General features: G+C 31.8%; 2 protein-coding genes across 2 annotated transcripts in view; one reads left to right on the top strand and one right to left on the bottom strand.

Annotated features, from left to right (window-relative positions):
• The window catches only part of LOC127720337 (delta-1-pyrroline-5-carboxylate dehydrogenase, mitochondrial-like), a 37,346-nt gene extending 34,327 nt beyond the window's left edge, over positions 1 to 3,019 (bottom strand). The window contains exon 1 of the mRNA XM_052226910.1: positions 2,874 to 3,019. Within this exon, the coding sequence (XP_052082870.1) occupies positions 2,874 to 2,914 (41 nt within the window). The 5' untranslated portion in view covers positions 2,915 to 3,019. The remainder of the gene's footprint in view (positions 1 to 2,873) is intronic.
• Positions 3,020 to 3,470: 451 nt separating this feature from the next.
• Positions 3,471 to 23,910, top strand: LOC127720360 (uncharacterized). The gene is made up of 9 exons (XM_052226941.1): positions 3,471 to 3,580; positions 7,505 to 7,642; positions 8,731 to 8,881; positions 12,395 to 12,480; positions 13,954 to 14,051; positions 15,921 to 15,997; positions 16,864 to 16,950; positions 18,383 to 18,457; positions 21,759 to 23,910. The coding sequence occupies exons 1-9, from the start codon at positions 3,555 to 3,557 to the stop codon at positions 21,813 to 21,815; spliced, it is 795 nt and encodes a 264-aa protein (XP_052082901.1). The 5' UTR covers positions 3,471 to 3,554; the 3' UTR covers positions 21,816 to 23,910.
• Positions 23,911 to 24,364: the final 454 nt, after the last annotated feature.

Below are 24,364 nucleotides of genomic sequence, written 5' to 3'. Positions count from 1 at the left end.
TACAAAATATTCTACTTCAAACAGGTTATTCGTGTTATTATTGCAAACATCAATGAGACCAACTAAAACTATATATATGTTTCCAGTTGCCCTACCTACTGTCACCCTTAATTTTTTAGCCATTATATCTATATTAAGTAAGCACTGTTCAAGTTACAATGTCTTCTGTGTACATGTATATATTCTATATTAAAAAAAAATTATCAAAACAAAAAATAATTCCTTCCTACATCATGCACATTTATCTACCCTTTTTTCAACAATGGATCTGGAACCAAAAATAATATTTGATTTGGCCTAAAAATATTTATATAGTTTTGTATTTCAAATTGTCAGTTTCAGACTGATACATGATGATGTAGGTTTCAGATGATTTCTACAAAGGTCAAAATATAGAATGAAGGTAATATTATTCTTTTCGGTCCACTGAATTTAGATTAAGGATGTAACAAAGGCTAGAATGAACATGACACTTTTGAAACAGGAATATGATATATATCTAAAAGTGAATTTACCTCAGGGATAATATACACGATATATATCAGCTAGTAAAAAGTAAAATAACAAAAATACCAAACTCCAAGGAAAATTCAAAACGGAAAGTCCTTTACCAAATCATTTTATGGCAAAATCAAAAGCTCAAACATATCTTAGACAAATGGAAAACAACTGTCATATTCCTGACTTAGTAGTTCATATAAATCAGGCTAAATGTTTGATGTGTGAGCCAAAAAACGCCTACATGTTCCGCAATATAATATGGTCCAGTCCATTTTCGTTGAAGTTTGGGCGACGAGCCAACTGAAGTCCGTGTACAGTAAAGCCATACTTTATCTAATATATAAAAACTTGGTTCTTCTACGTTTTTGTCGTGTTGCGTCTTGTACTTCTGTTGTGCAGCTTCAATATTCGTCTTAGCTATTTTTCTGTCAGATATCAGTATTTATATTTTGGAAATTCTGTCCAGCATATTTCCATTATTAGTTTTTGCTTTGATACCAATCATGTCAGTGAGGGATATACATGTATCTTTAAACATCAAAATTGAAATAAATTAGCCACCTATAGATGTTCTGATTATCTAGATATTACATTTAAGAAAAAAGGACTAAAACATTGTAAAGTATAACAATAAAAAAAGGCACTGGCTACAATTACCCACAAAAAGTAACAATAAGAAATTATTAATGTTACTTCCTACACTAATTGCCGAAATGTGTCTCTGGAAACGGACCTGATTGAATACTGAAATTGCAGTAAACAATAATATCATTTTTTTATTGTTTACCTGCAAAATTTTACATTTGCAAATTATGTCTTTTAGTGTGTGTAGCATCAGGCTTTTTAGTACTGTCTTCTTATACATTGTTTTACATATTTCAACAAATTCATATGAATAGAAATTATTTATTGAACATAGCAATGATCAGTCAGGGGTGCTACTTAAACAAGTGATTTCATCATCACTTATTTCAGTGATTTGATAAATTCAGTTATCACCTATTTAAGTGATTTTAGTGTTTTCTTTGATCTTCAAATGCTAATTTCATTGATTTTCCATATTTTCACAATCTTTTCTATAATTTTCCTACATAAATCAATTATCCCTTTTTCTTTGTATATTAATTTCACCAGTGCGCTTGGGCAGTAAGTTAGTGCGCTAAAGCTTTTAAAAGTACCCTTGGGAATTTTTCTGTAATCAAAAATTCATTAACTACTCTTACTATCAGACAAAGATCAACAATATTAGGTAACCTGATTGGTTTTCTTTAGAGTTAGAATGATCTACTTCAAGGTTATGACCTGATCTACAAACTATTCCAGTTTTTGCATATTTTAAAAAAACTGTAAAAGTGTCAGGCTTATCAAGCAAAAGACAATTTCTGCATGTACATAGTTGTTTTTTCAATGGAATTGTTGTCTTTTTAACAATAAAAAAATCAAGCTTGTAGGAAAAATATCAAAAAAATGTTAAAAACACTTATTAAAGTGATTACATTTTAACTTCTAAAATTACTTGTTTCAGTGATTTTAAAAAGTCTGTGTGAAAATTTTTAATATTTCACAGCCAAAATCACTCGAGGAAGTGATTCTGAAATCACTTGTTTAAGTAGTACCCCTGACTGATGATAAATCAAAAACACATATAGACATATTAAGAATCATTTTAGCTTTTTATTTTGGTGGCACTTCATGCACATCCAGTATGTACATTTGAAAGACCTCTGTAGTGAGTTGTTTTAACGATCCCGTGAACGTCATATTGGTCAATACATTTGAAAGTTTAGCTATGTTTATGTTTTTAAATTTTTACATTATGATTAAATTGTTTAAACTTATTTCATAAATTGCTCACACATCAAACATTTTTTTCGATCAGAGTCCATTTGAAAATATTTTGTGGGTAACAATTACTGCAGCAGTGCAGGTACAATTAATGTAACAATATATTATTGGTTACCTGCAATCTTGGTATATACACTGTATGCAATCTGGTCCATGGTCCGAAAATACGATTCAACAACTAGTCTCAGAATTAATGTTTACTATTTCTTGTTACTTTTTGTGGTAATCATTTAGCCTGATTTATTATTTTAGTGCCTAAGAAAAAACTTAATTCCAACATAAAAAATAATTTTTGAGGAAAGATGTTAATTCCAACATAAAAAAAAAATTTGAGGAAAGAATTCCTTTTAAAATTATCTGTAGGTGTAAGGAAGAGTTAGAAAACAAAACTTTTGAATATTTTGGAAATATTCCATTCCAGCTGATTAGACACATGGGGATTTTGGATGTCCCCTCCCCCCTTTTCTGGCTTTTGCAAACTGTTGTCTGGTATATGCGAATTGTCAACATTTTGTAAAGTTGCTTACCTTTTAACGCTTGAAAATATGATTCGCGTCTTGAATAACATTCTGCCAATTTTTTCTTGGTAACGTTTTCCGCAGCACAAAATATAAATGTGAAGTCAGGGTCAATGCCAAACAACTGTTTCGACAATCTTGATCCGCGTTCAAACATTACAATAATATAGTTCTTATCATAGTATTTTAAAATGCGGTATGTATAAGTTGTTCAATAAAAAGTATTAAATCGTTAATTTTGTGTTTTTTTTTATCATACGTTGAATCATTCTTCATTTGAAGTGTTGTTTTATTGAGAGAAAAAAAGACTGCATATTTAACGAAATCATTACGCCAAGTTTGTAGGTGTGTAATTATAACCCAATCATGCTTCGCGTAACAAATAAGACTGGTTTCTAACTTGTAGAAGACCCCAGTCGATATAAAAAAAAAATGTAATTTTTGATATTTTTTTCAAATAGAAATTATGTTTTAAACAAATAAAATGGTAAGAACAAAAACTTATTGACATTTTTCTAAATCATGCATGTGTCAAATTAAAATTTAAAGGAAATCACTAAAGGTCCGTAAATGCGACGAGTCTCTCTGTGCTTTGTTTTGTGTTTAGATTTGAAGAGAATTTGGCCAATCAGATTGTAAATAACAAACGTAAATAATTTGTAGTCTGCTACAAATGAAAACAATCAACACATGGCAATGGACAGCTCAATTTTAAGGTTCGGATGCTTAATTTGCTCCCACATAATAATAGCGATAACGAGGACAAGTGTTTTTTAGTCTGGGATCCTGACACAATATTTGAATTGAAGCTTGAAAAATCGAAAATATTTCATCAAGATTTCAGGTCAAGTGTTTTTGTCCAAATTTCAAAAAGTCTGCAAGTCCCCCCCCCCCCCCTTTTCCCGTTTGTTTTTGGTGGTGTTCTTGTTGCTCAGCATTCTACATGGGTATTGTAATCCGTTAAGAGTCAGTTGACATCCCGTACGGATCTCCTGTAGTTGGTGATCGCAATACTGGTATATAATGGTTTACTTTTATAAATTTTGACTTGGATGGAGGATGGAGAGTTGTCTCATTGGCATTCATACCACATCTTCTTATATCTATATATATATACAAATTTTGTACCAGTATTGTAACTTTTGTTTTAAAACAACAATACTGGTACATTACTGATATACCAGTATTGTAGACAATATCTTGTGTATTTTTAAGTAAAATTAGATATTGAAGTTCAAAGGGGGGTTAAATGAACTCAAAACGATTATAGAAGATAATTGAATTATTAATTAAGTAACTCAACAACTAGTTAACATAATCATGATCCTCATAAGCCATAATTAACATCAAACAGATACAAATAAACAAAAGATTATTGTTATTAACTCATATTATTCAAACAATTGTTAATTATATAAAATAATTGTATAAGAATATAATATTCATGCTATCTTCATTTACTAAGATTTTGAATAGTTATCAGACACAAACAGCAACTACATGTACTTCAAGAACTGGTCGACTGAAGAATTAGATCAGGCAAACATATGTTTCACAACAAGACCTATAACCCCAATCACAGAATCTAGCTATTTACAAAGAAAATATAAAGAAAAATGAGGTCACAAGGAACAAGAAATTGGCATTCTGTATGGCTAAGGGAGAAGCAGATGAGGCCATGGGCCACACAATACGTAGCAGATATATCAAATGGTACATTCACTAGTACCACACGAGCAAAAGATGTTGCCACCATCCTATGGCATTAGCACATCAACATTTATCATTTGTTACATATCATGCTTTTATTTTATAATTAGTGCTAAAAAGGTACATTTCATATCAGTATTTATTATCCTTAAATTTATTATTATCATTTAGTGCCTGACTATCTATATGTCTAATCATTCAAATGTCTTATAGAATTGTCATGTCATTATTATGACATATACATGTATGTTAATTGCATTATGTGACACCTTTAATAAAAGATTAATTACCTATATGTCATGTATGTATTGTTTATTTAAAAAAAACACAATACTGGTACAATACTGGAATACAATACTGGTACACATTTTTTATACCAGTATTGTGCACAATACTGGTATACCAGTTTTGCGATCACCAACTACAGGAGATCCCATCTTACAACTGTTAGTGTTAAAATAAAGTTGTGGCGCCATCCAAATTGTGCTGTTTCAAAATAAGATACAGGTGCCATTGAAAATTAAAACATATTTCGTGTGTTGATTTTTCTCCGTGACAATTTATGATGGGATGCGGCGATTGTTAAATTGTCTTTTGGGATCATCAAATGATCTGTGCCATCGTTTCATAACTGTGCAATGATTGAAACGTGTATTCAAAAATTTATTTTCTTTTCACTAGCCAACGCCATTTGTGTTTGTTAGCAGTTATAATCTATCTATTGCCACAGGCACGTGTCTGAATTTTTTCCCCCTATATACCTTTATATATAATATAACACAAGGTACTTAACTTGCATTTTTGAAAGATGGCAATTGGTGGTGAACTTTTGTTATATTTCAAATCCACGGTTGTCTACCCCAATAAAACTTGTTATGCTGTAAATCTACATTGATTTATCTACACAATGGTGTATGACACATCTACCTTTGATGTCAGAATCATTCATAGCATGCCTTCCAAGAATGTCAAACGTAATTATTTCGTCTTCTCACAGCCCTTTTTTCAGAGATACATGTAAGTGCCTGTGTCAATTGCATGTTACTGAAAGACCTGAGAGATATCAGGGTTATGATGGCTAATCACTTGTACAGGTAGATGGACACACCTGACAGGAGAAAACATTGATCAAGACAGAAAATTAATTGCACTATTCAATTACTTTTCAGCAAATGCTAATGAAAATTTATATTAAACAAGTTAAAAATAAAATTTTAAATTCAAATACTATGAAAAAGATTTAGTAAGTGGAACAAATGATTTATTGACTTACGCAATCAGTCTAGCTGAGCTCACACAAAAATAAGTCAATTATTGGGACGCAAATATATTTTGACCACGATCAAAATGTTGTGAATATTGACTTCATCAAGTTGAAAATTTACAAAAATTTGCCTGCTTCAAGACAAATGAACAAATATCAGTCAGAGCTCAGACATAAATAAGTTTAAGTCTGCTTTTGACTCGTAGAGGTCTAAATTTGTAGGTTTCAAGATTTGTCTCCCATAACATGTTTAATTTAAGACAAATTATGACTTCAATAAGTCAATTAGTGTTGAGCAAGAAATATTTGACCTGAATTGAAGTTGCAAATATTGACTCCTACAAGTTGATAAAAATAAGTTACCAAAATTGGTCAACTTCAAGACCCAAGCATATTTATAAAAAGGTCATGCATCTACATGAAATTATGACAACATTGAAAGACAAGGCTTTGTCTTCTAAAGAAAAATATGCATCTGAGAGCCTAAAAAGACGGAGATAAATGTTTATTTACTTTACAATGCAACCATCTAACATGTCTATAACCACAGAAAATGAGGAAAATAATCTTATGTTAAGTAAAAATGTTCAATTAGATGATTAAATAGGTAGCTCAGGTCCTTGTGAACTCTCAGACAGGTTTATGATGTCATAGGTGGTGCACTTCAGCCACAAATTAAAATTAAGTCTTTTCATAAACATAAATAGACCTAAACAAGTCTGTTATTTTCTGACTTTAATAAGTCTGAAAATGAAAACACATTTTTATAATAAATACATTTTTTGACTTCTGTAAGTCAAAAACAAAAAAAACGCTTGTTTATTTCTGAGCTCTGGCTGAATATAAAAAGGTCAAGCAATGCATTAACATCAAATTGTGACAAATTTGTTAGGCAATGCTTTGTCTTCTGAATAAAAATGAATTGGAGTATAAATCAAAATATGTCCGCTATATTTTTATAGACAACTTTTGAATTCATGCACTTTTCCATAAATTTTCTTTGTCACAATGCTTATGTTATTACATGTACCATGATCATGATGATTACGTTGCAGTAAACACTAATTGTTGGATGACATTGTTTACACAGATTTACCTCGGGTCAACCAATGTAACTCATTCATAAAAAACAACTTAAGATTGTTCAATACAAATCATAAAAAACATATTTCTGAAGTTAGAATTTAAGTAAAATTGACATGCATCACAATATTATTGTCTTTTTTTCATAATTTACTATATAAGACCACTTAAAATATTATTTTCAGGTTTGGAGCTTGTTTTGGTTGTTTTTGGATTCTCATGGTATCCCTGTACAGGACCTCCACTTAACTTAGACATTTGTCAATGTAAATTTGTTCGGCATAACAGAAGTTCCTTTGGAAACTTTATTATAACCAATGTCATAATATCTGTTCCTGTTGGAAAAAATATTTTATACCCTTTATTCCATTAGAAACAAATACTGTAATATTAATTCTAAAGGAAATAATATTCCAGAATATTTCTTCCACATGGAACTTATATTATAAAGGAACTTCTATTTCATGACAGATTGCTACCCATAACAGAAAATTTCTAGTGAAATGAGCTAACTAAACTTATGTGCTAAAAAATTAGAATGAAAAAATTTTGACAGCATATTCATTCTTTTGTTTCTGTTTAGTCGTAGGGCTTTCTACAGATCTTTAAGGAATGATGATTTTTCAAAGACAAAATTCTCCCAGATCGTACCAGATAGAGAAGGGCTGTATTTAAAGAAGAAAGTTTTTTTAGGATATACAGATATTAGTGCAGCTGGCAGGTAAACAACAAGTACAAATCATGGGGTCAAAAATAAAATTAAAATTGTTTGATGTTGCCTACCCACCCTGGTGACCTAAAAAGCAGCCTACCCTAAAAAATCTATGACAAAAATCTTCTTTTTTTTTGAAGTTTTTTTCGTGCTCTAATGTTGTTTTCTTGTCTAAACCTGTAACTGATGTTGTAGGCCAAAAATAAAATAAAATAATATCCCTACCTACCTACATTTTGTACCTAACCCTACAAGGCATGGGTAGGCAACATCAAACAAAGAATTAGTTAAGGGTGGCCTGGTATAAATTTACATACAGTATGAACACGGTGATTTGCTTGTTCTTAGCTGATCTGGACCTTTAAGGACCATATGAGCTAATATTGCAATCACTTGGAGTCAATTATCTGTCATCCTTTCGAACTCTTTCAAAGATCTCACCCTAAACTATAGTACCAATTGAAACCAAAACATCACAGGATTCTTCTTTAGGATTTCTAGATAAAATCATCGTTGATACCAAGATTAAAATTTTGTACGCCAGATGCTCGTTTCCTCTACTGTAACAATAGACTCATCATAGACACTTGAATCAAAAAAGTTAAAAAGGGCAAAATAAAGTGTGAAGTCAAAAGAGCATTGAGGACCCAAAATTCCAAAAGGTTTGGCCAAATGGACGTTTAAATGTTATATTATAGTTAGTGCATTATATATTTTGACAACAATGGCCACAATGACTTAATATTAAGAACATGTGGGTAAAGTGCAATCAACCTTCTTGTCTATTATGAGGGTCTTGTTTGAGTTTACAGAAAAGAGAAAGAATTCTAAGAAAACACCAGAGATTAAAAGAGTCATTGCAGAAACTAAGAAAACAAAATTAAATTCATTTTAAAAAAAAACAAAACTTACACACACAACATTTGAAATATAAAATATTTGTTTACTCTGGGTTAGGACACATTTGCTACAGTACAATTAACACATGGTGATTCATTGAAAAATAATCTTGCTAGAGTTGAGTGATTCACAGTAAAACAGGTTAATTGCTGGTAGTTTAAGCCATTGTTAATGATATTAGTATGTTCCCATTTCAGTCGAGCTTTACTGGGTATATCTGCCAAGACGATATCATGTGATCTTGACATTCCAGAGCTGGGAACAAGTGAATTGATTTGTCGCCCAAGCACAGCTACCATGGATATTCCATTACTTCCTATACAGATAATGCATTGTAAATATGAAGAAGTAAGTTGAACTGAGGAAAGTGTGAATCCAGAAATTGGTGCGAACCCACATACATTTACATCAAGGTTCACATACATCCAACCTTTTATTGGTTCACATACATTAATAAACCTTTATTGGTTCACATACATTAATAAACCTTTATTGGTTCACATACATCCAACCTTTTATTGGTTCAGATACATCAATAAACCTTTATTGGTTCATATGCATCCAATCTTTTTATAGGTTCACATACATCCAACCTTTTATTGGTTCCCATACATCCAACCTTTTATTGGTTCCCATACATCCAACCTTTTATTGGTTCACATACATCCAACCTTTTATTGGTTCACAAACAGCAAGACACTTGTAATTGGTTCACATACAGCAAGAAACCTGTTATTTTCACATACATGTACATCCGACCTTTTATTGGTTCACTTACATCCAACCTTTTATTGGTTCACATACATTGAACCATTTTTATTTCAATTTTTATTTACTTTTTTGTTGTTAACAAACTCCCATATATGTTGATGCTTTATTTTGATTTATTGGAAGGCAACTGAAGCAGGAAAGTCCTTTTCAAAAATAGAAAAGAAAGAATTTGTTCATTGATTTGATTGTGCATCCTCAAAGGAATATAAAAATAAGATGGTTCTTTGCTTCAGGCCTTTTACCAAATGGAAACAGAAAACTGTATTAATTATATCTTGTGATCGCTATTTTGCCAGTATATTTGGTTTGATCAAGTCAGTGATCACTATTTTGCCAGTATATTTGGTTTGATCAAGTCAGTTAAAATTCTTATTTCTCAGCCAGACATTGTTTGATTAAAAATTACACATATGTTCCCTCAGGCAAAGCTGACTTAGATATATTTTACAATTATTTTTAGTTCCAATTTCATCAAATACCTCCTCATGTATTCAGATATATATATACATCATAAACATGTGGGTGTTTATTTACATATGCTTTTTTGAGACAGGTCTATGAATTTGTCACTTAATTTTCAATTGTACATTGAAGTTGTTGTCTAATATTATAATTATCAAATTTTCAGTGTATACTATTTATATTTATTTGCATAATAAATGTGCTTATGTGTTCTATATCTCCTATATATGGCAGAAACCTGTGTCTGATTTATTTAACCATTTCAATATGCTTTCACAGTTATAGATGCAATTATTTTCAAGGTAGGTAAAACATTTATTTTGGAATTGTTGGTATTGGTAGAATTTGCTTGATTATATTTACTGATAGTTACTGCTTGCTCTTTTACAGCTGTTTAACAAATTATAGTTACTGATAGTTAAGTAGTGCTTGCTCTTTTACAGTTGTTTAACAATATTATAGTTACTGCTTGCTCTTTTACAGTTGATTAACAATAGTATAGTTACTGATAGTTACTGCTTGCTCGTTTACAGTTGTTTAACAATACTATAGTTACTGATAGTTACTGCTTGCTCTTTAACAGTTGATTAACAATATTATATAGTTACTGATAGTTACAGCTTGCACTTTTACAGCTGTTTAACAATTTTATAGTTACTGATAGTTACTGCTTACTCTTTTACAGTTGTTTAACAAATTATAGTTACTGATAGTTACTGCTTACTCTTTTACAGTTGTTTAACAGATTATAGTTACTGATAGTTACTGCTTGCTCTTTTACAGTTTAACAATATTATAGTTACTGAGAGTTACTGCTTGCTCTTTTACAGTTGTTTAACAATATTATAGCTACTGATAGTTACTGCTAGCTCTTTTTCAGTTGTTTAGCAATATTAAAGTTATATTAGTTACTGCTTGCCCTTTTACAGTTATTTAACAATATTATAGTTACTGAGAGTTACTGCTTGCTCTTTTACAGTTATTTAACAATATTATAGTTACTGAGAGTTACTGCTTGCTCTTTTACAGTTATTTAACAATAGTATAGTTACTGAGAGTTACTGCTTGCTCTTTTACAGTTATTTAACAATGTTATAGTTACTGATAGTTACTGCTTACTCTTTTACAGTTGTTTAACAATATTATAGTTACTGCTTGCTCTGTATTGCTAGTTAGTATAAATAGCCACTGTTTCATTCAAAAGTTTTCTACATTCTGGACAATTTAGAGCTGTTTTGTAGACATTCTTTTCTATGCACGGTTGGAGACCATATATGTTATCCTGCAAAGTTCCTGTTGTTTTATTATTTGTTACTTTTGCAGAAGCATGTTGGATTGAACTCATTTGAATGTGGATGGATAAGGTCTCATTGGTTACATATTTTAAAAAAAACAGCAAATATTTTAAAAAGAATTCTACTGGAATATTCACTATAAAATTAGAGAATTCTCAGTGCTTATATAATTTACACTATATATTTTTAAGTGGAGATGTTGGATTATGCTGAAGAAATAATAATTTTGTGAATTATTTGTGATCAGCTATATTTTTACTTTTTATTTTTAAGTAATGAGGATACATCAATAATTGTGAAGTACTTATTTCTTGGATTGAGTGGTTAAAGTGAACCTCAATTTAAGTGTTCAGCAAAATACAAATTTCCTATAGGATTGTATGCTGAATAAGTTAAAATCACTATAGCAAATAGCAGCATGATCAACAAAAATAAAAAGTTTCCTTAAACAACAAAAAAGTGTACCAACATGACCAACAAAAATAAATGAATCCACAGTTTTAAAAAAAATCTTGATACTAAGGCTTTCATATATCATAGTGCAAAAACAATTTGTCTTTCTGTAATTCATGATCTAAAAAGTTATGTCCCTTTATGGAAAAACATTCTCACCTATTTTGTATGTCAATATTTTTTATTATACTTCATGTCAATATGCCAGATTTTGATTGGTTAATATGAGGGCGACAATTTACTCTATCCTATGGCAAATACTCTATTACCTTTCATAGAGACACTTGATCAAGTGTGCGTTTTAATAAATACGGATGATTGTTATGTACAAGAAGTCATAGTTTATTACTTTGAAATTTAATAGACAGTAATAACAGAACATTCAGTATAATAAATTAAATAATACATAGCTGAGAGGGTGATAGAGCAGATTGTAACCCCTCGAAAAAATATTGTCAAACTTGGCTTCGCCTCAGTTGACAATGTTTTCTCGGGTTGACAATCTGCTCTATCACCCTCTCAGCTATGTGTTATTTATATAAAATCTCTTTATAATGTTAAACACTTTGATTTCTAAGCCTGTCACTAACTTTTAATGCATTGTTAATTGTCTAAAATTACTGTATATTTATAATTCCTGTGTAAAAATTATCTGCTAACTAAATAAATTATGTAGATTCCCTGAAAAATTCAAACTTTATTTGGATTTGGAAAAGAATCCAGACATGTTTCCTTCATTTATGAAATTATTGGCACATATTGATTTTGTTGATTAAATTAAATATATATTTTTTGTTTTTGTTTTTTTTATCATTTTTTTCAATTGAGAGTCTGGTGTCAAGTTTAATAGGACATGTAAAAACTATATTATTTTTTTCAGTTTTCATTGATTGTGATAAATACATCTTTGCCTCCATCAAAATGTCACCTTGTAGCAGATAAAATTGTTAACCTGTGTTCAGAAAGGTATGATAATAGAACAGGTGATGTGCTGCTTTTCTACAATTTATTTTATTTTGGTATTACTTTAATAAAAAAATGTGTTACCTTTCTGAAAAATAATGTGCAGGTGATAAAAAAAAATCACTCAGTATATTTGCAGCACATTAATATATAGAAAATAGGTAATTGCTCATAAGGGCTATTTCATAAAAACATACATGGGACCCATGGAAGGCACATTTAAATCTCAACTATGAGGGGTCTCAAGTATAGTCAGTCTTATTAAAATACAAATGTTATGCCCACGCTTCCCTTGCGAGAGTCTGACACCACTCTTTTCTACTTTTTGTTAGGGTAATTATAAGACCAGCCATTGAAATTTCTGCCTTCTAATTTTTGAAGGTGAGTATCATCATGACAAAAACAATGGATCCTGAAATGTCTTTAAAAAAGAAAGTCGAAAGGTGTTGTCAGATCTTTGTGAGCAAAACATGGGCACAGGATTCGTATTTAAATCTGATGGCAGTACAGTGGAAATGTTTGTGAAATTCTAAATTTGCCTGAATAGATTGGGTAGTTATATTTAAAGGCCCTGGGAACCATTTATGTTTAAGTCCAGGTAGTGAAACACACATTTGATTGGCATGTACATCAAATTAGGTTAACTACTGTGCACCCTGACAGAATCAACTAACATAGAAATAAGAAGATGTGGTATGAGTGCCAATGATATAACTCTCCATCAAAGTCACAATGTGTAAAAAGTAAACAATTATAGGTCAAAGTACGGGCGGCCCCGACCTTCAACACCGAGCCTTGGCTCACACCGAACAGCAAGCTATATAGGGCCCCAAAATAACTAGTGTAAAACAATTAAAACGTACAGGAAAACCAACGGTCTAATCTATACAAAAAACGAAAAACACTTAAGAACCACATCAACAAACGACAACCACTAAAACAGGTTCCTGACTTAGGACAGGTGTAAACAAATGCAGCGGGTTTAAATGTTTTAACAAGCGCCAACCTTCACTCTAATCTGAAATAGTAGTGTAACATTACAACATAGAAAGTCATGTCAGTATAAATGATTGCAATACCAAGGCTTCACTAATTAAATATGTAATCTACAAATCTTCAGTACATATTATGATGTAAATATATTTCAATTATTTTAGCCATTTTCCCATCATCTTTTCCTCAATTTTGAAATCAGCAAATGATACTTAACACCAAATTTGTACTGAGGATGAGCCACACATTGGGTCCCACATGTGGTGCAAGATATACTTACTCTTCTTGAGCAGCTGTTATCACCCCTGGTTTTGTGTGAGGTTGGTGTTGCTCAGCCTTTAGTTTTTATGTAATGCTTTGTAGACTATATTTCAGAATCTTTTCTTTGTATACCGGGGTATATACTTCTGTATTTATTCTATTGATATTTTGGTTTTTATTATATGCTTATTTCAGTATTTATATATACTTTGTATATTTCAGTGAAATAGAAAGGTTGGTAGTATTAACAACTTTAAAATTAAGAATTCCTGAGAAGAAGTTGGCACCACTGTATGAAAACAGCTTCAATACAAGATCTTGTAAGTCTATTAATGGTTGGTGGGGGTCTTCATCTCTCTTATTCTGGTTTTTTTTTTAGCATAAGGCCACTTTTCTCTACTGTTTTTTTTTTTTTTTTTTTGTCAATTTTACTCTATTCATTATATTTAAGCACCCCATTATTCTCTATTCTTTATTTGGTTTGCATATTTTTCTCTAGTCTTTATTTTTTTGTCCTTTATTCTCTATTCTGTTAACCCCTACCAGACTCTCCATTATGTACTATAACATATCACTAGAGGTGTTTGAAATATCTCTTTTGATGCTCAAGTTGGAATAGAAAGGATGTGAGGGGAATTTTAAAAGAAGGTGGACCTAATTCAAAGGCCATAACTTTTTAAAATTGCTGTTACGTTTGTGTCAGCCATTGTCATAAATAAATTTCAAGCTTCTAAGTAACACAGATTTTTATGCCCCACCTAAGATAGTAGAGGGGCATTATGTTTTTCGGTCTGTGCATCCGTTTGTCCGTCCGTCTGTCCCGCTTCAGGTTAAAGATTTTGGTCGCTTCAGGTTAAAGTTTTTGGTCAAGGTAGTTTTTGATAAAGTTGAAGTCCAATCAACTTGAAACTTAGTACACATGTTCCCCCATGCTATGATCTTTCTAATTTTAATGCCAAATTTGAGTTTTGACCCCAATTTCATGGTCCACTGAACATAGAAAATGATAAAGCAAGTGGGGCATCCTTTTACTATGGACACATTCACATGAATGCTTCCAAGTTGAAGGCCGTACTTTGACCTATAATGGTTTACTTTTACAAATTGTGACTTGGATGGAGAGTTGTCTCATTGGCACTCATACCACATCTTCTTATATCTATTAAAAAGTATTGATGAAACTGACTATTACAAACACATTGGTGATTTAATGAGTTATCTCCCTTAACTCAGAGACATATCACTTGTTTTTGTTGTTCTTCATTTTTAACAGTTGATAGATGGTCTTTTATGATGAACAGTAGACTTACTGAATTTAATGTATGTGCATTTTGTACGTAGGAATAACAAAAATAATTAAATAGAACCTCAAAATTATTTTTTTTTTTTATTAAATGAGCCTATCTTTTGAAGCAATGTTATGACCAATCATATTTCATCAAAGCAAATCATATTGCCAGTATTTTTAACTTCTTATTTTTACTTTGGATTGAGATTTTAATGTAGAAAATATGTTAACTTTATTATATACACCTACAAAAAATGTGATGTAAAATGAACCAAAACATTATAAGCTCAAAGTCGTTATCAAATGTATATAATATTTTAAAAAGAGATTTCTATGAAAAATTCTTGTTGAAAACTTCACAAATAAACAAATTAAAGAAATTATTGAATTAATGAAATTTTGGAGAGATCGTAAGCTTATAGGTGAACTTTGAGTGTACAAAGACGAAGAACCACTTTAATATAATGGGCTTAAAATATTCCAATAACTCTGTTAAAAGGGGAATAATAAATTTAGATATAAATCAAGCAAAATATGTATTTGAATAAACAAGAAAATACATACACAAACATTGGCTACTTCATCAGATCAGGTAACTCACTATCTGTCAAAAAAAAGTAGTGAGTCTGTATCGGGTGGACTTTGAATCTGTACATTTTAATGGATTTAAGTTTGCAAATTAACCTTTTCAGAATCTAAAGAACCATGTGTAATTTCATTGTTCATACCCCAAAATGCTAATAACATTACGTCATTGGTTGAATTTCTTTTGATTATGATGTTTTTAACCAATCACAACATTTTGGTGGACACTTTTGAAAATATTATCCAGAATGCATTAGATTCTTAAACAGAGAATTGAAGGACTGTTTTCTTATATATTATATTTTATTTTTTGCAGTAACCACCAGTCCTTCATTACCAGATAATACCAAAGTTCATGACGCCTTCTTAAATGTTTTAATACAGATGGTTCAGGTATGTTAAATGATTTGCATGAAAAATATCTTAGATGATTGATTGATTGTTGGTGTTAAATGCTGCTTACAGCACTCTTGGCTTATTCATGGTAGCAAGTGTTTATTATTGGAGGAAGGCGGAGTACCCAAAGAGAACCACCAACCCTCTGCAGAAATTTGGCAACCCTAGTCAATTAAGATTGGACAGGAGTTGGGTTCCAACTCATACATCAAGTGTTCACCAAGATAAACTACTACAACCACTCAGCCACTGAGCTCACTTAAATATTTAAGACATCTGACCTTGTGTTTGAAATTATTTTATAAATTGAGGCAGGTGTATAAAAATTATTTCATATTCCTAAAATACCTTGTTACAGGAAGGAGGTTCCTTGCACAGTGGTCTGTGACACCAGTTGATTAAGTTCCTGTAGATGTAAATTAACACTTATAAAGCATTTTTTTCTTAATTTACCTTCATATAGAACATTTAAACTTAAAAATTTGAAAGCCAATCATGTATAAATACTTAAGGAGCTTCAAGACCAAATTTAAAGTAGAACTTAGTTTATATGAAATTGATACGACATATAAATAAGACAACTACTATCAAACTATGTTGGTAAATTCAGATATTTTTCAGATGTTTTTTTTGTTATTATTGCAGTACATGTATATGTGACTGGATGGGTCTCACAAAAATAAAAACTTTGCGTCTATGATTTTTTTACTTCATTATTGTATACATTAAATTCCCTGAAAATACAACAATCAAAATTGCATTTTTGTCAACTATGCAACAATCAAAATCATATATAACAGCAAAAGATTATAAATTTAGGGTATTGCCCCATTCCAATCAATAGTTCAAATTGAATGTTTCAGTTACAAGGAATTCCATGCAACATCATGACAGCTCCAGGACACAGTGCCTTCAGTAGTGTACCCAGTACTGATGATAACTCATTACAGGTAATGGTGTGAATAAAAAAAACGTGGGATGTACGTCAGGGTATACAAGACTGCAACACTTCAACAAAAAAACAAAAAAACATCTATTGGTCAACATACAGTCTTAAATAATTGACAGCTGTCTTAATTTACATGCTTAATCGTACTTTATAAAAACTCTGATTCAACCAGAAACTGACATTATCAAGATGCTTGATTTCTTAATTGATAACATATTTGTTACGTTTGGAGTACATGTTTTTCAACAAACAATCTGCATTCCTCATGGGAACCAACTGTGCTCCTCTTCATGCCGACTTGTTCCTTTATTCATATGAGGCTGACTTCATACAGGAACTTCTTAGGAAGAAAGAAAAGTGGTTAGCAGTATCTTTTAACTTCACTTCCTGTTATAAAGATGTTCTCACATTAAAAATTTGATGACTTTGTTGAATGCTTCTATCCCATTAAATCTGAGATAAAGGATACAACAGATACAGTTAAGTCTGCCTGATATCTTGACTTACATCTAGAAATTGACAATAATGGTCGGTTGAAAACCAAACTTGACAACAAAAGAGATGATTTCAGCTTCCCAATTGTGCACTTCCAATTTTTAAGTAGTAATATTCCAGCAGTACCTGCATATGGAGTATATATCTCCTAGTTGATACGATATTCCAGAGCTTGTATTTCCTATCATGATTTCCTTGATAGAGGGTTGCTGATCACAAGGAAGCTATTAAACCAAAAGTTCCAAGTGGTGAAGTTGAAATTGTCCCTTCGTAAATTTTACGGACACCATCACAAGTTGGTTGACTGTTATGGAATATTAGACTTATCACTGGGTTTGTACTAACATGAGCAACTCGACGGGTGCCACATATGGAGCAGGATCTTCATACCTTTCTGAAGCACCTGAGATCACCCCCAGTCTTTGGTAGGGTTCGTGTTATTCAGTCTTTGTTTTTCTATGTTGTATTTTGTGTACTGTTGTTTGTCTTTTTTCTTTTTTAGCCATGGCGTTGTCAGTTTATTTTCAACTTAAGAGTTTGAATGTCCCTTTGGTATCCTTCACCTCTCTTTTACAGCTTATTAAAATACATTAAGAAATGACTTATTGATTGTTGGTGTTTTACAACATTTCAGGACTATTGGCTATATAATGGCAGTCAGTTTTTATTGGTGAAAAACTTAGTGATCCACAGATCAATGATGAAACCAAAAATACTATAAATTCAGATATTTTTGCGTTCATTAATTATATAGCGATTGTTGAATAATAGGCTAAAATGTTATTTTAATTTTTGTGATCTCAGTAAATTCTGCATACAAGCTTGCTGTCAAAATGTCTAATGCAAGTTTTTATTTTTGAGAGACCGATCATGTCATATTCTTGCAATAATAAGAACATCACAAAAATATCTGAATTTACAGTATCTGTTTATTGCAGGCTATTCGAGAGTTCCATCAGTTTATAGGTGGCTGGACCAGACTAAAGTTTGATGAAGAAGTTTGTCTGTCATTGGTATGTTAGACATAATATACCAATTTATTTCAATAGAAAATATGCCTGCAAAAGATAATCGTAGAAAAGTTATAATGGGGGGGGGGGGGGGGGGGGTGCTCAAATTAATAAAAGATTCACATCTGTAATGTTGAATTTTCGTAACTGTTAAACAATAGATTTTTTATTCATTATTTAAACATTCAATAGATATAAGAAGATGTGGTATGAGTGCTTATGAGACAACGCTCCATCCAAGTCACAATTTGTAATTCAAAGCCAATTTGAGTACTTTGAACTTTGACACATTCGAGATAAAAAGGGGGAAAGAAATATCAAAGGGGCAATCAAAAATCATCTGTCTTAGAAAGACTGACATCCCATGGCCAAAAAAGACAAACAACAGTCCACCAAACAATAGATAGGTTTAGATTGGCACAATTTTGGCAAGAGTTACTTCCCTTTTGTTGCCATGTTGGAGGTCTATGTGCACAAATTCCTTCATAAATTAGCCAAATCAGCTTGTTATACTCACTGCTAGACTTTAGAAAATCTAATTTTCTAAACAATTTTAATTTCTTTTAGCCTTACTTGATTCATCACTACGATCTAGAAAGGATCTCTTATCAGACGATTTTCAATTTGGTTAGTCAAATAAGAAAATCAACTGTTTATCCCCTAAAATGGTGTCCAAGGGAAATAACTCATACTTGAATTATGTTATTTGAAACCTATCTATACTCAGAAATTAAAGATTCAGCAACACGAACCCCATAAAAATTCATTGATCCAGAAAGGTAAGTTCTTCTGCCATACCAGAAGCACCAATTTATACTACATATTAGCAAATAGACTAGTAAATAAGCCACTTTTGTGAGAACTTTCTTAATTTAATCAAGTTTACAAAGGTATTTAATCAGCCAACTGTTTTCAAACAAAATGAAATATAGGGTTGAGTACTCAACTACATGTTTAACCCAGCCACTATCCTTATGTCAAGTCAGAAACCTGTAATTCAGTAGTTGTTGTTTGCTGTCATTTATGTTTGTTTTTCACTTTTTATACGCCCGTCAAATTTTTGACGGGATGTATTATGGTATACAAATGTCCGGCTTCTGTCCATCTATCTGTCCGGGGTAAACATGTCGCACTGTAACTTGAGAATGACTTATCCAAATTTCATGAAACTTAACATAGTTGTTTCTTATGATGGTCAAACGATCTGTATACTTTTTTTTAAAAGGGGGGTTTTTACATGTCGCGCCGTATCTCAAAAACGATTTATGATTATTGCTTAAAATTTTACACACTTCTTAGTTATATTAACCTTAAGATCTGTATACTTTTTGGTGATGATTCAAAATTTTATTTTTGAGTTATTGAGTATTTTGTAAAAAAGGGGGGAGGGGTATTTCACATGTCGTGCCGTATCTCAAAAACGATTTATGATTATTGCTTAAAATTTTACACACTTCTTAGTTATATTAATCTAAAGATCTGTATACTTTTTGGTTTTGATTCAAAATTTTATTTATGAGATATTGATTTTTTTTTTTTAAAAGGGGGGGTTTTTACATGTCGCGCCGTATCTCAAAAACGATTTATGATTATTGCTTAAAATTTTACACACTTCTTAGTTATATTAATCTGAAGATCTGTATACTTTTTGGTTTTGATTCAAAATTTTATTTTAGAGATATTGAGTTTTTTGTAAAAAAAAAAAGGGGGGGTTTTCGCATGTCACGCCGTATGTCAGAAACTATTTATGCTTATTGCATAAAAATTCACACACAAGACGACGGGCGTATCATGCCCTCATGGCACAGCTGTTTATTTGTTTTGTCAGAAGTCAGGCCATTTGTTATCTTGTCTGAATTGTTTCACATTTAGTCATGTTTCAGTTTTTATAGCTGACTTTGTAATGGTTTTTTCTCATTGTTCAAGGCTGTATGTAGATCTAAAGTTGCATACAATCATGTCATTTGGACTTTTGTGGATAGTTGTATCATTGGCAATCGTACCACATCTCCTAATTTACAAATCTGGGGTTTCCAGAAAAGTGCACTCAATGTGGATCCAGCAATTGTGTAAAGGTCTTGCGAAGAGTCGGTAATAAATACTTGCCTTCACAATCTACTCTAAAACAGAAATTTACTTGTTCTTGCCCCCGAGAAAGAGTGGCTAAAGTATTATCTACATGTGTTGATCTTAAGAATGTTCACTACTCTGGTTTTTATATGCCCGTGAAAATTTTGACGGGACATATTATGGTATACAAATGTCCGGCGCAAACATGTCGCACCGTAACTTGAGAACAACTTATTCAAATTTTATGAAACTTAACATAGTTGTTTCTTATGATGGTCAAACAATCTGTATACTTTTTGGTGAAAATAAGATTAAAACTTTTTGAGTTACGGGACTTTATAACTAAAACAGGGGTGTGTATTTTCACATGTCTCGCCGTATCTCAAAAACGATTTATGATTATTGCTTAAAACTTTACACACTTCTTAGTTATATTAATCTAAAGATCTGTATACCTTTTGGTGATGATTCAAAATTTTATTTTAGAGTAACATGTATTTTGTAAAAAAAAGGGGGGCGTTTTCACATGTCGCGCCGTATCTCAGAAACTATTTATGATTATTGCATAAAACTTCACACACTTGTTAGTTATATTAATCTGAAGATCTGTATACTTTTTCGTGATGATTCTTTATTTTATTTTTGAGTTATTGAATTTTTATTGAGCTTTTTGTTTGGTAAAAAAGGTCACATTTTGCCCTTACCTCAATTGCTTAAAAGTTTTGCCGGGTTTCCATATACATCCCACCAGCACCTCCACTAAATAAAGGGGGATTTCAGAGGAATGAGTCAGGATATACTTAGCATGACTTCCTGTACAACCCCCTTGTTATTCCCAAAACATTTATTATGTTTATTTCACAAGACGACGGGCGTATCATGCGCTCATGGCGCTCGTGGAGCAGCTGTTTATTGAATTTTTGTCAGATATTAAGAATCCTCTAGTTTTATCCATTTAGTGATAATAAAATTTTGCCCACTAACTCTTACTTTTCTTTTCATTGTTTTCTGTCATATTGTTTGAAAAGTCATTTTTGAAAGTCTTATAAAATCCTTGTTATTTTTTCATAGTTTTTGAAAGAAACAAGGTGCCAATGTTAAATGTATGCAAAATCTACAGAATTATTTTCTGCCAAATTTTCCATTGATTATATCTTAAAAACAAGGACATCCTTTAATCAAAAAATGAACTTTCAATGGTGTTTTTAGATGCATTGTATCTTGTTCATTTCAGGAATTTGGTAGGTCAAAGAAGATTAGAAGAGCAGGAACATTATTCATGTTTTCATAAAGACATTCAAATAAACTGCGTGAGATACCATCTCGTCTAGGACACAGATTTTGATCAGAGTTCTAGAAATCTTTTTTTACCCTGGTGGTCCTTGAAGAAAATCTGCTGGTCCTCATTATTAGTTCTATTACAAAATACCAAAATTTTGGTGGTCAAAATCTTCGGACCACCACTTTTTGACAACTCTGATTTTGATTCCTCTCTTACAAATTTAAAATGTCCACATCTCTATCATGTCTATACGACATGAAGATATTATTTACTTACCTTCTTGAGAAACTGTTTTTAAAGAAAAGACCAATTGCTGTTTCAAAATGCAGACTAAATGAGAGGCCACCTAGCTACTTTAGAAACGTTTTTTAAAGAAAAGACTGTCTGCTGTTTTAAAATGCACACAGCATGAGAGGCCACCCAGCTATTTAGAAAACTGTTTTTTCTTTTAAAGAAAAGACTGACTGTTAGTTTAAAATGTCGACTGCAAGAGTCCAGTTTGTGACAAAGTGTTAGGGCTTTTACTGTATAAGTTTGACCTGATTGAGCATGGCTTCAAGGTCTTTATAATTAAGAGTTGTTCTCTAAAAGTGAGGGCAAACAGTCATACCAACTTCTCTTCATCCAACGATTCTCAAGTTCTCATTGACATCCGTACTATTCATTAGTATTTAGATATATTTGAAACTAGCCATTGTATGGCATATCTTATGGTTCATTTTAAACCTGTTATCCTTGTTTTAAATTAAAATGCCACTAGATTGACAACAACACTTAAGTAATCTGGAAATTTATTAAGTCGACATGTTTCGCCGATTAGATCGGCGTCATCAGGACAAAGTACAAATAAAAGTAATCTCTGAAGTACTAAAATGCGACATCAAGTTTTTTACGTCATAGTGTTCTATTATTGTCCATGTTGTTATGGGTTACTTATGTATTGAATGTATTTAGTGAAAGAAAATGAAATATGTTAATAAAGTTATACAGTTTTGAGAATAAATATATAATAGAATAAAATAATTTAAAAATTAAAATGTTTTTATCTACTGTTTGTCACTGGTGAAAATGTTGTATATTCCTCGGACTGTCACTTGGCTTATCCAGTTGTTTTCTGTGGGTTCATCTCTACATACTGTTTGTTGGCTTGAACTCTGAACTGGTCCCTTGTATGTTTTGTAACAGTTTGTAGTCTGGTAAGTTGGTACTTCTTCAACTAGATATCCGTAGCTGTTTGTGCTATATTTCGGCGATCCTGTTGTTTTAACATATATAACATTGTCATCTGAATCTTCCGAATCACTGAGTTGTAGATCTTCTTTAAGTATATCCATGGATGGCATTTCTGGTGTCTCTTGTATTTTGATTGGAGTTGGGGCTGTGTATTTTGGTGGCGCTGCGATGATCCTAAATTTTGGTGTCATTTCATATTTGGTTTTGGCTTCTACAGGTGGAACCCATTTGGCAATTGGGTCAGCTGCGGCTTTTGGTGTTGCTGTTTTCTCAATAAAATCTGTTGTTGGTTTCTGCTGGAGTTTTGTTGTTATGTGCTTCTTAGCTCCATGTTTCCTGGTGAATGTTGCTGGGCAATGAAGGCATTCAAAAATTGTAACAGTTGGTTCATGAAAAGTTTTGTGATGTCTGCGGAGTGTACTGATGCTGGCGAATTTTTTATCACATTTTAAACATTGGATTCGTGTCTAAGATTTTTCCACCAGATTCTCCAAAGCATTCAACTTTTCTCGGAGTTGTTTTCGTTTTGGCCATGTTATCTTCTTCTATTTAGTCCCCAAGGTTCGGCAGATTACTTAAGTGTTGTTGTCAATCCAGTGGCATTTAGATTTTTTCTTTCTTTTGACAACCCTGCATACTGTCGGTATCCACTTAAGGAATCTCTACCTTCACGAAACTTTAGAGGCATTGGTTCAGCAGTCCTTCATTGTTTTAAATTAGTTTTATAAAAATATTGTTTTTTTATGATGATTTTCATGGACATCTATATTTTGTTCTTGTTAATGCATACTGTTTTATAGTGCCATGTATACATTGAATTACATTATTATTTTAGTGTTATCCCTTGTTTTATCACTTTTAATAAAAAAATATATGAAATACTGTCATTTTTGTAGAAACCCATAATATATAGTTTGAGCTGGTATTTTCATTACTTCAAAATTGAGAATGGAAATGGGGATTATGTCAAAGAGACAACAACCCGACCAACGAGCAGACAACAGCCGAAGGCCACCAATGGGTCTTCAACGCAGCGAGAAAATCCCGCACCCGGAGGTGCAAATGTCTGTTAAAGTTCAACCCATTGTACACTGTGCATAGATGAAACAAACTTTAGCTGAATGATCTGAAAAAGACTTTGTATGGGCTTTGCTCATTGTTGAAGGCCGTACCGTTACCTATAGTTGTTAATTTCTGTATCATTTGGTCTCTTGTGGAGAGTTGTCTCATTGGCGATCATACCACATCTTCTTATTTTTATTTTTATCAGTAAAGACTATACATTTTATTGAGTCAAGGGATTGCATTCCATATATGCACTTGCA

The sequence above is a fragment of the Mytilus californianus genome, unplaced genomic scaffold, assembly GCF_021869535.1.
Source record: "Mytilus californianus isolate M0D057914Y unplaced genomic scaffold, xbMytCali1.0.p SCAF_11, whole genome shotgun sequence".
Lineage (NCBI taxonomy): Eukaryota > Metazoa > Mollusca > Bivalvia > Mytilida > Mytilidae > Mytilus > Mytilus californianus.
The sequence above is the reverse complement of the archived record's forward strand: the minus strand, read 5'-3'. Positions and strand labels throughout refer to the sequence as shown.

Excerpts from the sequence above, each read along its gene's own strand:
- LOC127720360 (XM_052226941.1), top strand. The coding sequence starts at position 3,555 with ATGGCAATGGACAGCTCAATTTTAAG. Across the intron at positions 7,643-8,730 it reads GATATTAGTGCAGCTGGCAG|TCGAGCTTTACTGGGTATAT; the intron begins GTAAACAACAAG and ends TTCCCATTTCAG. Across the intron at positions 14,052-15,920 it reads CAGCTTCAATACAAGATCTT|TAACCACCAGTCCTTCATTA; the intron begins GTAAGTCTATTA and ends TATTTTTTGCAG.